Source organism: Hippoglossus stenolepis, chromosome 20 (genome assembly GCF_022539355.2).
Source record: "Hippoglossus stenolepis isolate QCI-W04-F060 chromosome 20, HSTE1.2, whole genome shotgun sequence".
NCBI classification, from domain to species: domain Eukaryota; kingdom Metazoa; phylum Chordata; class Actinopteri; order Pleuronectiformes; family Pleuronectidae; genus Hippoglossus; species Hippoglossus stenolepis.
The window spans coordinates 7,187,926-7,203,314 of NC_061502.1; the positions used below are offsets into that span (position 1 = coordinate 7,187,926).

Sequence of the window (15,389 nt, forward strand, 5' to 3'; positions counted from 1 at the left end):
TTGTGTGACAGAAAATGAGCATAGTGTTAGTTCAGGCAGGCCAGCAAGTCAAACTCAGCTCACCTGACAGCTACAGCAGTTGATATCAAAGCCAGCCCATATTAGCTGATGGCTCGGCTCCCTTCCATGCATTCACTGGCAAAGCTGAAACAAGGCGCCTTATTTCAGCCGCTCCAGCCTGCCTACCCCTGCTGCTTCCTCTGCGAGCCGTTTTGCAACCCACTTCCACCCCAGCTCCCCCTTTTCATACTATGTTTGATTTATTCAGTGTAATCTCTGTTGTCATTGATGCCAACTCTGTTCTGTTCCCTTTGGGAGTCTTGCTGCTGCCCTCCCTCTCTTAAGCTTTCCACGTATGAACGTGGAAGGGCAGGGAGGTCCCAGATCAGAGCTATACCTCCAAATGTAACTTATGCAGATACAAAAGGAAGATTTCTCCTGACTGAAGTGCTTTGCTCGCCACATGCCCGAAACTGCAGCTGAAACTATGAGGTCTAACTACCTACGTGGACGACAACAACCTAATGGACGAGTAAGTAGCACACAGCTATACAATGCAGCAACGGAGCAAAACATCCATCCTTGGCAGAGGTATGCACTTTAAGAGCACCCCTCTAGTCAGGGGTTACAGTGACCCTTTAAGGTACGAAAACAGAACCTGTTTTTGGTTGAACAACCGCTTTTCATGCAGCTCTTTAGAAATATTTTCTACTGCCTCCTGAGTCAGGAAGGTTCTGTATGGGGTGACACATCAGGGCCAGTGTGTGTCTGTAAGTCATCAGAAAACGCAGACGTAGCCTGGAGCTGGGAAGCGGAATATTATTTTGATTTAGTATGTTTTCTGATTCCTATTTTTTTCATTAGGGACAAAAGTTAGAAACAGACTTTGATCTGCACAGATGGGCAATGTTCTCCGAGACGAGTGAACACATTTGATGTTTCCTCCTTTAGCAGCATCCACTTTGCATCCACTTTTTTCGAAACTGAATACCAGTCCTTAAGGACAATCCCATTGTTCAGAGTAATCCCAAGATGATTTTAATTCCTTTTTTGGGGGACACAGTTTTATGATATCAGACTCACTCTTTTCTGTCATTTTCTCAACTGCATGTGTCGAGGAGGAGAGGAGATACACACGTGCAGGAGAGGTTTTCCAATTGGTTGCATTTTTCTTTAATAACAGTACTTAGCAAATGTAAATAACCATCAACTTTCATGCCATGCTGCAGCCTTGATAGAGGGGAGTCAAACAGATAACTAACTGACTCTCTCTGGAGTTTCTGTAATTTGCTAACATTAGCTACCATGAGCTACTTCCAAATCAAGCTACAAAGTGACTTTCAATTAGTGCATTCAACATCTATGAGGGGCCATTCGGGGCTCAGCCAATGGCACTTCGACATGGGCTGGGTCCCTAGCCGCCGACCTTCTGGTTGGAGGACGACCACTCTACCCCTCAGCCACAGCCGCACAGACACCCTCAACCAATAGCGAGCCAATCCCAGCTGTCAGTCATGTTTCACCCCGAAACCGCAACCACACTAATTCTAAACTTAAAATATCAGCGTGATAAGAACTACCAAAAGAAATTGTTGACATGTATTTGGACTTCTTATTTTGCTCTATGTCCCATTCACTAAAATGGAGGAGGTGGGGTTTATGATGTATACTGCAGCCAGCCACTAGGAGACTTTTAGGCTTTTGGTGAGCTGTGATGTCATCTTTATAAACAGTCTGTATATATTGATGAATTCAACTCTTCACTGACAAATCTGTTGTTTCATTATGCACTAATGTTGTTGTTTTTTAGTTTTCCAGCCATGACTGTGAAGTCTTGCTTCAGGTTGCAGAGACGGTGTGTGTGTGACGTTGTTGTTCGTGAGCGCTGTTGTTCGGCTGAGACTCACCGATGTATTTTTAGAAGTCTGTGACAAAAACAACCAATTATCCTGCCTCTGTTGTCACCTGCATTAAAGTAGTGACCTTTTAGAGAAAAGTGGTGGGACTATTACTCAAAGGTGTAAATCTGCAGTTTGGCTTGAACACGGGTGTTTGTGCTTTCTGAGCAGCTGGCCGCATTGTCATTCCCTCATAATGAACACCATGTTTTCAAACACATGTCGGAGGTAGACGAATCTGTTCAGAATAAAATATCGAAAAAACGTTATTGTAAATTATGTGAAACCCAACACATTAGTTTCTTTACACACACTCAACAAAGAAAAGATTAACTTTCTCTGTGGAGGCATATGCACATATATACATACACAGATATATGAAAGTTGGGAGAGCTGCAATACTCAGCTTATTCAATTATGAAAATATACCCGCAATATCAAAGTTGGCTTCCAGCATATAATACGTTTCTTATTGAAAATGTAACATTACCAACCTAAACTTATAATGCAAGAGCACACAACCTAAGGAGGCAAAAATAGTCCCATCATTGCACTGCCTTTGTTATTCCCCATTAAGAGCTGTCACCTTTACAGCACTTAATACAGTGAGACACTGGTCTGTATAAAAGAACATGCAGCTCACACGCTCAATGTTTGCCTGTGGACTAATCCACAGTGCATCCCTGTTAAAGGCATTCGCACTAGGTCAACGCAACACATTTTGTGTAGATAAAATATATATGACATGTTTTCAATGGAAGCCTGAGACGATTCCTTTACTGCCCTGTTTACGACCCCTGTAACAAACACAAACTCATGTGTTTTAACATTTTACTGCCAGATTAATGAATCATTAGACCTTGTGACTCAATTAGGACTCTCGCTCCATACAACAGTTTGTGAAGAAGACTAAATTAAATCCTGGGTTGCTTAGAAACAAGCCTGTTTTCTGCTCTGTCAATGTGCGCAAACAGATGAAAAGACCTGTTAGCTTTTACATGATAAGGCCGGTCAAAATAACCTCGACCCCCCGTGTTACAAACCCTTTGCTTCAGCTTGAGCATCTTCTACCGATCTCCAGCTGTTTCATTCGGTGTGTGGGTTGTTGTGTCTCCCTTTGCCCATGCAACCTTTGAGAGTGCAGCGCTGGGGCCGTTACACCAGGCAGAAGAGGCCTGGGGCACTTCTTAGGGAGAGGGAAAGTAGGTTAAAGTTTTTCAGAGCCGATAATCGCGTCCGGTTGCCGCGGCGCCTCGGAGAAGCTTCACGAGGGCACAAAAAAATGCACACATGGGCACAGGCGGAGCAACATACAAACGCACCGTGCGGCGAAAACACTGATTTCTTCGGAGCCGGGGAATGCCCTAGATGTGCCGGCAGCTCTCAAATTAAGCAGCTCGGAGACAGAGGAATCAAATGCGTTTCCATTAAGGGGAAAATATTCCATCTACCCCCTGTCATAACGACACTGTATGGCAGCATTATGGGGAAATATCAAATTAGGCTGTTTCATTTGGAGGACTGTTGTGCATTGCGAACAGCTTTGGAGATCAATTGAGCTGCTAGGTAATGAGCGGCAGCGGCCTGCTCTAATATAGTCAGTAATGTTCTTTTGATTGCTTTGGTTAATCTCGCTCTGCCGTGCAGGGGGGGGGCAGCCCCCCCACCTGCCGCTGAACGCCAGGCCTTAGCCCTGGTTGGAAGGAAAAACAAGACAGCGGCACCAGCGTTGCAAAAGTCAAACGATATGAATCCAATTCTTATATCTGGAAAATCTCATTTTTGTCACTAGGAATTCATGAGAACTGTATATAGACGGTTTTATGCCAAAGACTTATAACAAATGCAGGAGCACAGGAGCACAGAAGTAAAGACCCGGCTGAATAGGCCACAGTGGACAACCTTCAAGTGAAGTGTCGATGATGTGTCGCTGCTGAAGTGGATAGAATCAGACAAAGTATACCACTCTGCTCTCTGAAAGCGAAGCCTCTCACTCATGCACCGCTCGCAAACAAGTAAGAGGTGCTCTGTCGCTCTCGCACACTCACAGCTGTGACCGTTTAATATGCACCAGCTCGTTTCCATTCCTCTGCACCTCTTGGCTCTCGCATAAACGCTAACAAACCTGTACAAACACTTTTGCAAATATGCTGCGCCACGCCGCTACACGCCACACTATCTGCCACGTTCCATTGCGCACAGTGCATGTTTATTTGGATCGCTCAGCAATCCAGCATACTTTTTTTTTTTTTGCATCCACGTGTTTACAGAGATGGCTGTGGAATTGGTTAATGGGACTGGGCGGTTGCCAGCTGGGAGCTGCTGGAGTTGTTTGTTGTTCGGCGCAGCCCCTTACCTCTCCACGTGGTCCAGGTTCCCTGATACGCCCAGTCCTCCGATGGTGTAGAGCTTCCCATCGTACACCAGGCTGTTGTGTTTGCAGCGAGCCACCGTCATGCGGGACACCAGGTTCCAGTTGTCCAACAGGGACATGTAGCACCACACGTCAGCCACCATCACACCCGACTCCGTACCACCTGAAATGTGTAGCATGAGGGTGAGTGAATATTTAATATTAATAAATATGAAAGGTGATTACATGGGTGTTTTTACAGCAGAAAACAGGGAAACAAGTACCTATTGGGAAACACAGGAACTTTACCTACATTTTAACCAGACTCATAAAAAACTTTCAAGTTCCTGAGTGACAGTTGCAGGTATGAAAAAGTCCCTGCTCTAATATAGTGACTCTGATATATATGTATTAGGACAAGTTACTGGAATGTTGTATTAAATTTAAAAAGAAAGCTAATTTTTCAGCTTCCCCATAACAGGAATATTCAACATCTTGTCCTATATTCTAAAAATAAAATCCTCGTCTGGCTCTAAAAGAGAAATAAATGAATGTAGCAGGTTGTCAACTGGAGAGATTTATTCTGGAGTCTTCAGCCTTTTCATTTCTTTGCATTCAATCAAACGTACACTAAGAGGCACACCACATTACATCCATAGAGCAGCAGCATGCCTCTTTCTTCATGTTAGAAAATACATTTGAAAGGAAACTGTAATTTCTTAAATCCGTCGTTGTTTCTTCAGATGATTTTGGAACATAAACAAGAGTGCAAAAGGAAACCTTATCTCCAAGGTGAGTTCAACTTGTGGCACAAAAGAGCAATAAACAATTTTCATGTGGTTTATGGCATCAAGTGACAGGATAAAGATTGTAAAGTTGTTTTTATTTCTCTCTGCAAAATCTTCACTCCCAAATCTTTTTTTGGGGGGTTTATAGGAAAAGTGAAAGACTTGGACAACTTTGACAGAAAGTCGTTTCCTGCTGCAGGTGAACCAGCCAAGCAACAAAACTGTCCTTGTTTGAGCTCTCTTTAAAGCAGCCCTGTTAGCTGTGCAGCCTGACATGTAACGCCGGCTGTGTCTCAGCGCCCCTGCTCCCAGTGTGAGGAAGGTTACAGACCAGAGCCCGCTGATTGGCTCGCCAGAACACCTATGATTTCCCCACCGGCCGCCTGACTCCCAGCGGACACATGCAGACCTGTTCCAATGCCCAAACACAAATTTACATTTATATGAAAAAAGGGGAGAGGAAAGGTACACGCAGGACAAATCCTGTTGCATTTCCACGGTGCAATGTCAAGGTCTGATTACCGTGCAGGATTCTCGCACAAATGGACCGTGGAGGGAGAAATTCAGTCTAGCTCTGGAGGAGCAACTTAAAGGTGTCTCATAGAGGGAGTCACAGAGTGCACAGTGTGCGACTGTGGAACAAAATACACCGCAGAACACTGCAGACACTGTAAAGCCAGACAGAGAAAAAAGTCAAGTTTAAAGAAAAATGCACCACAGAAGGTGAATAGAAGAGACATTGTATAAAAAAAACGAATGACTATGACGTCTATTGTCTTAGGCAGAGAGAAATGTTCGAATCAGCTGATGAATAAGGCCCGAGGGCAGGACGCTTTTTAACACTTACAGTTGTTAAAGGTCACAGGAGGAGGGCTGCAGCCTGGGCAGCTTCACTTTACTGAATCATATCTGATACAGAGTGAAAATGTCCTTAATAACAGATCACAAATGTCAAGTTTGGAGTCCGGAGCCTCATTATGGTGCAAGTGACTTTGACAAAAGAGGTCAGAGACAAGAAAGTCAACAGTAAGTATTTGATCATGTATCACGTAACCTTTTGCTACCACTACTATCACTATTGATGCCAAAACCACAGAATGCATCATGACTAAATATCTTCATCTCCTGGTTGTTAGGAAACTGCAGATGTTACATGATTGTATTTCCATTTTCTCAAAAATGTTTCGCTCGAGTTTCTTGAGGCAAATTTATCCAAACATTTTGGTGCAGATCTGGATCGGGGGTCAGGTCTTTAACATTTAGTTTTTCACTGACTTCTCAGAGAATAATTTATGAATCTTGATGAAAAAAAACCAGGCCTGTTTAGAGGACTGATATTCATGAGTTTGTTCATTTTGGTCCCACATTTTTTGGGGAATCGAGTGAATTTAAATGTGGTTTCATAAGAGGACTGCTGGGCCTTGGCAGAGGTATATGCACTCTGCTGAGTGCCGTTCTAGTTTTATTGAATGCAAGCAAATGACTTAAAAAGATTCCATAATCCAACTTATTTGTAGCATGTATTTGATCTAACTGTATGGAGATGTACTTTTGATTAAGGGGATGGATTTAGTTGCATGCCATTTTGCATGTCCTCCCTGTATTTGCTTGGGTTTTCTCCGAGCACTCCAGTTTCCTCACACGTTCCAAAGACATGCAGGGTTATGTTGATGAGAGCCTTTCAAATGACCTGAGGTGTGAATGTGAGTGTTAATGGTTGTTTGGGTGAACCTGGACTGGTTCCAGCTGCCCCTGTGAGCCTCAAAAGGATAAGTGGTATGGATAATGGATGGATGGAAGTAATGTGAAGTGTTGCTGGATGCAGGGCTAACCCTTCTCTACTGAAGGCATCTACTGTCCTCCTCCACTGATCCTCTAAAGCTACGTTTGTGCTGCTGGAGTGGAGCGATTTAACTCACCTGACAGGTAGATGTTGTCCCCCGCTGAGATGACACTGAAGAACTCGCGGTCGTAGAAAGGCAGGCTGGCCAGCGGGTACCACTTACTGTTCTGGGGATTAAAACAGGTAACTGCTGTCAGTGAGCGCTGGTTCATCCCGATCGCCTGACGCCCTCCCACCAAAACAATCACCTCGGCTACACCTGGAGGACAAAGAAACAGGAGGAGGAGGATGGGGGTGGACAAAGGAAATGAAGAGACGGAAAGAGAGCAGGCCGTCAGGGTTTCCACCAGTTAATAAGGGCCAAGACTGAATCAAAAAGACCCATTGAGACGCTCAGCGCCGCAGTAACGAGCAGCATAATGTCTCCTGGCACGCTGCACGCTGTTTAAAAGATTTATACACGACTTTAAGAGTGAAATGTGAATATTTGTATACATTCAATAATAAAACGATTTAAAAAAACACCTTCATTTGCAGACGGGAGCCTTGATGAACACAATCAGCCATAGATTACGAGTCTGCTGTTTTGAATTGAGCAGGCCTTGAGTTAGTTAGCTTGTCGGGAAATGCAAAGCGAAGAATAAGGAAAAAAGGTAAATGGCAAAGTGTAACTCAATTACCAGGACTGATGGGGCTGCAGTTTGCTCTGTTTTTCTATGTTCCCACACATGACACAGTCACTGTCCACACACACACACACAGTGAAACACACACTGCTCAGAGAATCACAAAATCAATACACAAGAATCAATTTGTGTACATTTATATGTGGAGATGTGTCTTGTCTCACGCACACACACACACACACAAACATTGAGGGCCTCATGTGATTAAGAAGATACTTGAAACATGTGCAGCACTCCTCACCCGATCTTTGCACTCAGACACGAACACACAAACAGACACAAACACAAACACCACACACACACACACACACACACACACACACACACACACACACACACACACACACACACACAAGCAGCTTCTGGATAAAGACACCAGTGATCCAAAACACACAAACAGGTTGGCAGGCTGCCGAGTGCACGTCTCAGGTCCTCTCAGTCTTCAGCAGCAGGCACCAGTGAGCAGGCAGGACGACGAGCCGCCAGACAGAAATGAGCTGTGTGTTCGTAAGCAGCAGGCAGGCGGGCAGAGGGAAGGGAGCCAAGGAGAGAGAGGGAGAGAGAGAGAGAGAGAGAGGAGAGACAGAGAGAGAGAGAGAGAGAGAGAGAGAGAGAGAGAGAGAGAAGGAGTAACAGAGGGAATGAGAGAGTGGAGGAAAGAAAAGGAGGGAGAGCTAATCTTCATACAGTCCGGGCCGAGACGAACCGCTGGTTTATCTGCCCTGATCGATAACCTTCCACACACTCACTCTCCTTCCGGGCTTGTCCATAGCCATGGGCGCCTTGTCTTTTTCTTTCTGCTTCTGTCCATCCCCACATTTTTACTTTCTCAAGCCTCTCACTTTCTATCAAAACTGGTAAAACAGAGAGCTTTTTCAAGGAAGCATAAAAAAGGGTAAACGAGGAGAGAGATAGGGGGAAAATAAAAACTACAATGGGCTTTGCCGAGGCTGAGCAAACAGACAGAGCAGTAAGCACTACCTCAGACATATCGTGGACATACAGCTTAGACTTAGTGGACAGCTTAAGCCCCGCTCTTTTCCCTCTGTGAGTTTTTAAGAATGTGTTTCCCCTGCGTAGAGCTGGGGGAAAAACAAAGTAACGGCTGAAGGAGAAATTGCAGCGGTGTCACGGCGAAGGTGGTCTGGTACACGAGCTGAAACAAGGACAATCAGGACAAAATACAGAGGTCGGAGGAGTTGTCCGCCTCTCTGGCAGCACGTGTGAAAGATGTGCGAACTTGGAGCGCTGCTAAAAAAGATTTGACTTGAACTCGCTGCCGTTGTAGGCCAGCTTTCGCCGCCTCGTGGCATCGCGCCCCGGCTCCGAGCCTCGAACGGCCCTGAAGACCTCTAACAGACCTTGGACGGGCGGCTAATAAATGGGAGTGTAGTTTTGTAGGACGATCGCAGCTACAGCAGAGGCTCTTTGAAAAAATATGAAGCGAAAATGGGCTGTTTGTCTTTCCTCTCATGAGCCTCCAACCATACCTCCACACACAGATTAATTATACTGACTTTGTTCCACTATTGTTCCTCCTCGGCATTGCTCTACATATTTCTGCTCCATTTGTCTTTATCACACACCGTTTTTCGAACTTTATTGGATTTTAAAAGTTGGGCTGTTTTCTCTGCCTTTGCAGGATTACAAATTTCATCTCTTCTTATCTAATTGCCTTTCATCCTATTAGCCGTTTCCCTCTGTTTATATTGACTGTCTCAATTAACTTGGCAAAGTTTCAGTGTCTGAGCCATTTCGGGATTTTCTCTTCTAGTCGTGCATGTCAATCAATGCTTGACTGTTTAAAGTTTGGTTTATATCAGTCAAAAAGGAAATATGACATTTAATTTCATCTTAAAACACAGTAAAGATACAAATACTTAATTTCCTGATGCTGCCGCTTTGTTGAATTTTTCCTCTTTAGTCCTAAAACATGGTGACAGACTAAAAGAGTCATTTCTTTAGTTGTTTTTTCTGTGTACAATTTCTCCTCCACTACACTTGAACCCCCACAGTGTCTAATTAGGCCGACCTAAGCAATTCAACATGCCGCTCCAATGCGCCGGATTGTGCGTCTGTGCACATGCAAGTCTTTATTATCACCTAGTGCACATGTGTGCGGCTGTTCTCTGCGCTTTCCGCTTGACAAGACACGTCAGGGAGAATCCACATCTGGGCGCCAGGGCTGCTGCGCGGCTATGACCCCCGAAGCCCTGAACACATTCACAAGGCAACGCAACCCAACACCGGCCTGTCAGAAAGCAACAAAACAGGAGAGGGCACCGTTGATGGGTGGGGGGGGGGGCAGTCACGGCATCAGATCAGATGGTTGTGCGGGTGTGTGCGAGTTTTCTCAGGCAACGAAGCCTCGCAGGGACGGCTGTCAGTCAGTCGGTGGTTTGATGGGAGTTTGGCGGAGGGATGAAGGGATGGGGGATCGAAGAATGGAGACGAGCCGGTTGGGGATGAAGGAATAACCAAGTCTTGACAGCTCTTGTTTTTTTTCCTCCTGACAGAGTTTATACCCATGACAATATTTGGGGAGAAAATGTCTCCTTCTCCTGATTGTTGCCGACCTTTTGTTCGATTTCTGCTATATTTTTAACCTTTCTATATAAAGCAAAAAATAACAACTGAGGAAAACGAGCAGATAAATGAGTTTTAAGCGGATGCTTACTAGTACAAGCAGTCTTCAGTTTTTAGCAACTCTACTGGATGTGTCTTGTTTGTGAATCCTAGCTTCCAAAGTTTACATTTTATTTGTACTTTCACGAACTACTCAACAGTGTGGTACTGGAAGTAGAAATCCCATTAATATTCAGATTAGAAATTTGGATTATCAGCCATAATATTTTAACCATCCAAGGTAGACGATATGCTCCTGTAGAAGCCACAGGTCTGTATGATATCAACTGCGTGTAAAGAAAAACGTTTTTTTATTGGCAATATATACACTACCGACAACACTCAGGTGTAGTAGCAAAAATGTTTGCCACAACTGCGAAAATCATGCCGGCTTTGATCGGATTCCAAAGGGCTGAATCACTCCAACGTTGTTCTATACAACATCTGCTCTAGAAGTCGTGGGAAAGGAATCATTTGCAATGGTTTATGGGATGCGTAGTTTCTTTACTCTCAAAGTAATTATGGAATAAGTCTTAATTTTTGCCAATCTTTTAGTTTTCCAATATTTTTTCTCCTGTAGCTGGTCGACCTGGTTCCAGGCTTAAACTTCAGGATTTCCTGAAACATCAATAAAGAAAATGAAGGACAAATTTACTTCAGGGCCACAGCTATTCTAAAAATCACTGTTACGCTCTATTTATTTATTTTCTTTTTATCCTTTTTGAATAGTCACTGACCCTGAACTGACCCTGTAATAATAACTCGCCTTATCTCTGTCTGGACTCCATCAACAATAATAAATCCCTTCTACTAATACTGCATTCTCTGGTACTTTGCGAGACAGGCTCCAGTGGGTTTGTCCATTTGATTTATTAAAAATGTTAATAGAACAATATTGATGACAGCTGTTTGAGTGATTCAAATGGTCAGTCAGAGCAAGTCTTCGCAGGAGAGCAAGAGATGCCAGCAAAACTACAAGGGCAACATCTGGACAGAGCCCACTCAGCCCAGTATTAAAAAGGAGGATTCACTCATTGCAAGCTGGGACTTGTGTGGCAAAAAAACCCCCTAAAAAGTATGTGCTCTGACTGACTGACAGGGTTGTGTAAGGCCTGAATCTCAAATTGAAGCTGATGCCCACCCACGGAGCGTGACGCACACTAACACGTACTGTACATACGCACACACACACACCCTGACAGTTCTTCGTGTTACTTCCTCTCAACTCCAGACTAAATGAAACCTGTCTGTGACAGGAGCCACGCTGCCCATGTTTTACCCCACGCTAGAATAAGCTGGGTCCTCACATACACACGAATACAGACACGCACAGATGTACAGTCACTTGGGAAGAGGAGCGACTGATGGAGAGATGAAGACAGAACGGAAATATGTTGTTTCCTCTTCCCCGAGCTGCCACACTGGGCCTTATCTCACCTTGCTATGTGTCTCCTTGCTCTCTGCCCCATGCTGTGACCCTGCTTCCCTTATTCCTCTCCTCTTTCACCCCGTGGTTAATACCCCCCTCTCTCTCTTTGAAAACCCAAGGGGGAGACTTTGCTCTATCTCCCTTTTTTCTCTGCAAGTCTGTCTCCCTCAAACCCCAGGAACCTTTGCCATCTCTTTCCAATATATATTCTCCTTTTCATCTTCCTTCACTGCTTCCTGTTATTCACCTCATGCACATTTCACCCGAGTGTTTCAGCCTCCGTGCCCTTGCTTTAACCAGCCATACGTCGGCTACAGTCAAAGGGACACTGCAGGGTTTTCTGGGGTGAAGTTGAATCAAAGGTTACACCTCAGCTCGAGAAATCCATGCCTTGCTGATTCACATGGCAGCAAAGATTCACCCGCTAGTTTGCAGCCCCACAAAGTCCCTCTTCAAAAGTTCATATTTGACTTTGGAAATGGCTTTTGACATAATCTCAAGCTCAAGGTCCAACTCAAATCATCCATACACATATCCTATGAGGGTACGAGCTCTGTTTTAACTCTACCATTATCCTTAAGAAAATTTGCAGCCAGAAATTCAACAGATAAATCACAGATGAAATTGAAAAAACAACGACTTATTCTAGTGTGATGAGATTTGTGATGTTAATGTACACAATACCTGTACAAATATGTGTAAATATAGCCGTTATACAGTGTTTAACTGGGGCTTTAGCTCACTACGTATTCCGGCCGCAGTGACACCTGCACTCTCACAGCTCAGAGCCATTTATATCTCACTGCTGGTCCATTTCCTCTTATCTCTGCTGCCTCGCTCTCTTTGACTTTTTTTTTTTTCCTTTTGTAATCCTACAATTTCTCTCCCAGGGTGTTAATTTGCTATGGTGAGGATCAGGGGGCCAAAGGCTCCCAAATAATGTCAGGGTCCGGGGAGGGCGCAGTGTGTGTGTATGCGCATGATTTGGAGTGTTTGTGTGCACGTGTTTGTTATTTGTCTGTTGGGCTCAGCAAAACATCTGTGCCGCTGCGATTGTCGCACTTGGAAGTGGAGACAAACATTTAACGTGGCAGCAAGTGTCAGTTGACTCGAATTACTGACTCACAAGTTTTGACAATCATAATGACTGCGGCCGCTTGTCTGTGGTGGATATGTTTGAGTGATGCATGCAAACAGGTCTGTGCCAGGACGAGACTGTGATCGGTAGACAACGGTGCACCTTACAGCTGATTGGCCCGCTGCATCGTAAAAGAATGTCGCAGTGGAGCTGCAAGACGTCTCGTATCCTGCTCCTCTCCCAAACTGCATCATCATCATCATCATCATCATCATCATCCTTTTGTTCCTAGAGCCTGCACGCACATAGTTTTGAATTTGATATTCAGTAGGAGTGGACTGTCATTTTATTTTGACTACATTTTTCCCTGTTTTTGGTTAGTTAGTCTTAGTTATTGTAATTTAACTTGTTGATATTTAGACAGATTATTATGATGTTTGTTTGTTGTTTTGGCCTTTGTCCACTCCGAAGCTAAGAGGTTATTCTCTCTTTTTGTTTCAGTAACCTTGATAGTAAATACATTTTTGAGATGTACATTAATTGTTCTGTGGCTATTTGGGCCTTGGGGAAGATGTGGAAATCATCTGAGCCTCCCCGGGACGGGACATAACAATGAAAGTGATTGAATCCAGTTCGTGGTCCTTGCAGCTTTGTCACATTCATTTTTAAAAACTCAACAGTATCGTGTCCCCAACGCTCAGAATGATCTACATACCTCCTCTATCTGTGAACAGCTGAAGAAATAGTCCCAATGCAAACTTTGCAGGGTTTGTTCTGAGGAGTTTCCACAGGTACAGGGACACTGTCACCGGAAAGAGATGTTGCTGTTGAATTTTTCTAATATAATATTCAATGCTGTGAGCAGTGCACACGGAATTTCATTTCCCCCTCCATATCTTGTGTTGAAACGTTGACACAAATTTAAGGGACAAAATCTGGTGGAGAAAAAATAAATAAACTGCAGTATCAGCGCATCTAGACCCAACTGGTGGAGTCGGAGAAAATGTTTCCTCGCAATTTCGTTGAACCTTCCAACTTTTGCAGAATTTGAATCTCATACATTGTGATTTGATAGATACGGGCGCACATGCACACGCAGTCTGAACAACAGATCTGCACCATCAGCAGACGCGGTGATAAAGCTCTAACCAGGTTCAATCTGTCTGCTGAATATTGGATGAGGAATAGCTTCGCAGCCTTGCAGCAGGTACAGCGGGTCAAAGTGCCAGATGTGCTATGAGAGATGCTTAGGCTGATCCATGTTCCTGTAAATGCTGCTCGCTTCGGCACCGAGCACGAACCGCAGCTCTCGGAAGAGAATGAGTCAAATTTTCTGGCAACAGCCGGAGCGATTGTTCACCCGCATACTCCTACACCTCTCCTCCTCCTCCTCCTTTTCGATAACTCAGCCTGACAGTAGTCACCAGTCAAAAGGTCAAACGGACAGAAACTTAATTTTGGCTACAGCTCCTGCAGACATTAAGACCAAAGGTTATCTAATCTGGATTTACTGCCTTCATGTTACATTTATGAGACGAGATAGATGTGTTTGCTCGAGATTTTCACTGATAAGCCCCCGCGAATATCAGAGACACATACTTCAATTCTCCGGTGACTAGCTGCATCCAACTTTCTCTCTCTGTGCGGTTCACTCGCTCCGTTTCTTTCCTCGAATACAATCTCAGACTCCAGAAATAAAATCGGAAGAGGCTCCGCTGAAGGGCACTCCTCACTTTGATCGATTAAGACATTTCTGGCACATTCTCCCGCATCCCGCTCTTCCAGCTGGAGAGGTGAAACGGAGTAATCTCACGCTGCATTGGCTCTAAAAAGACAAACCAGGCTGAATAATTACACAGAGCAGGACAGTAATCAACAAAAATCCTGACATAAGAAAGACAAAGCTTGGGAAATGTCTCTCCAACCTGCCGACAGCCTCCCCCGTCGCCATCACCTCACTGAACAGTTAACGTTGAGGATGTGCAACCGGAGAGAAAAGATGACAAATAAATTCAATTATTGCATGAAAAAGAGCCTCTGTCAGCGCTGACGAAAGGACCAGTTGAGAAAACGTCGGGGTGATCGGGAAGACGGTGTTAATCAGGCCCGAGCCAGAGGCAGTGGGAGTCAGACTTGAGAGGAAAGTCATCTGATGAGCATTTCTGCCGCTCCCAAAGTGTGAAACGTGTTGTCCTCTCTTTGCGGCGGCGGCGGCGTCAGCGGTGCGCTGCGGCCACTCTCCAAGGAGCTGCTGGCCGGCGGAGGTGTGAACGTGTAGATGAATGTCGCGCCTGAGGGGCCTCAGACCTTGCAGAACAGCCCCGGCTTTATTATCTCCATGCCGCGTGGACCCAAGCCAAGCTATTGTGTGGGCTGTTAAAATAAATTCCAGCCATTTAAAAAAAAAAACACCGTACAACCAGCGCACTGTTTTATTTTGGCTGTCCTTATGCTGCCGGAATGTAAAACGGTCAATAACATTTGATATCAACATTTTCCAGAGGAATTCAGGGAGCAACTCAAACCCTGCCGCAGCACACGCCAAGGTTCTGATCCGAGTTTAAGAAAAAAAATGATCTTTTTACGGGGGAGCTTCCAACTGATTATTCCATTACTGCAATTCATGTTTGAGGAATGAACGCGTGTTGCAGGGGCGTTTCAGAGGAAGGGAAACCCTGGGCCCCAATGG

General features: G+C 44.7%; 1 protein-coding gene across 7 annotated transcripts in view; it reads right to left on the reverse strand.

The window, feature by feature from the left end:
* Positions 1-15,389, reverse strand: part of LOC118099782 (kelch-like protein 29) — a 225,524-nt gene that overhangs the window by 34,439 nt on the left and 175,696 nt on the right. For all 7 annotated transcript variants that reach the window (XM_035144545.2, XM_035144542.2, XM_035144541.2 and 4 more), the window contains 2 exons: positions 6,959-7,141; positions 4,255-4,435 (listed from right to left, as the gene is read on the reverse strand). In XM_035144545.2, coding sequence (XP_035000436.1) covers positions 4,255-4,435; positions 6,959-7,141 — 364 coding nt within the window. The remainder of the gene's footprint in view (positions 1-4,254; positions 4,436-6,958; positions 7,142-15,389) is intronic.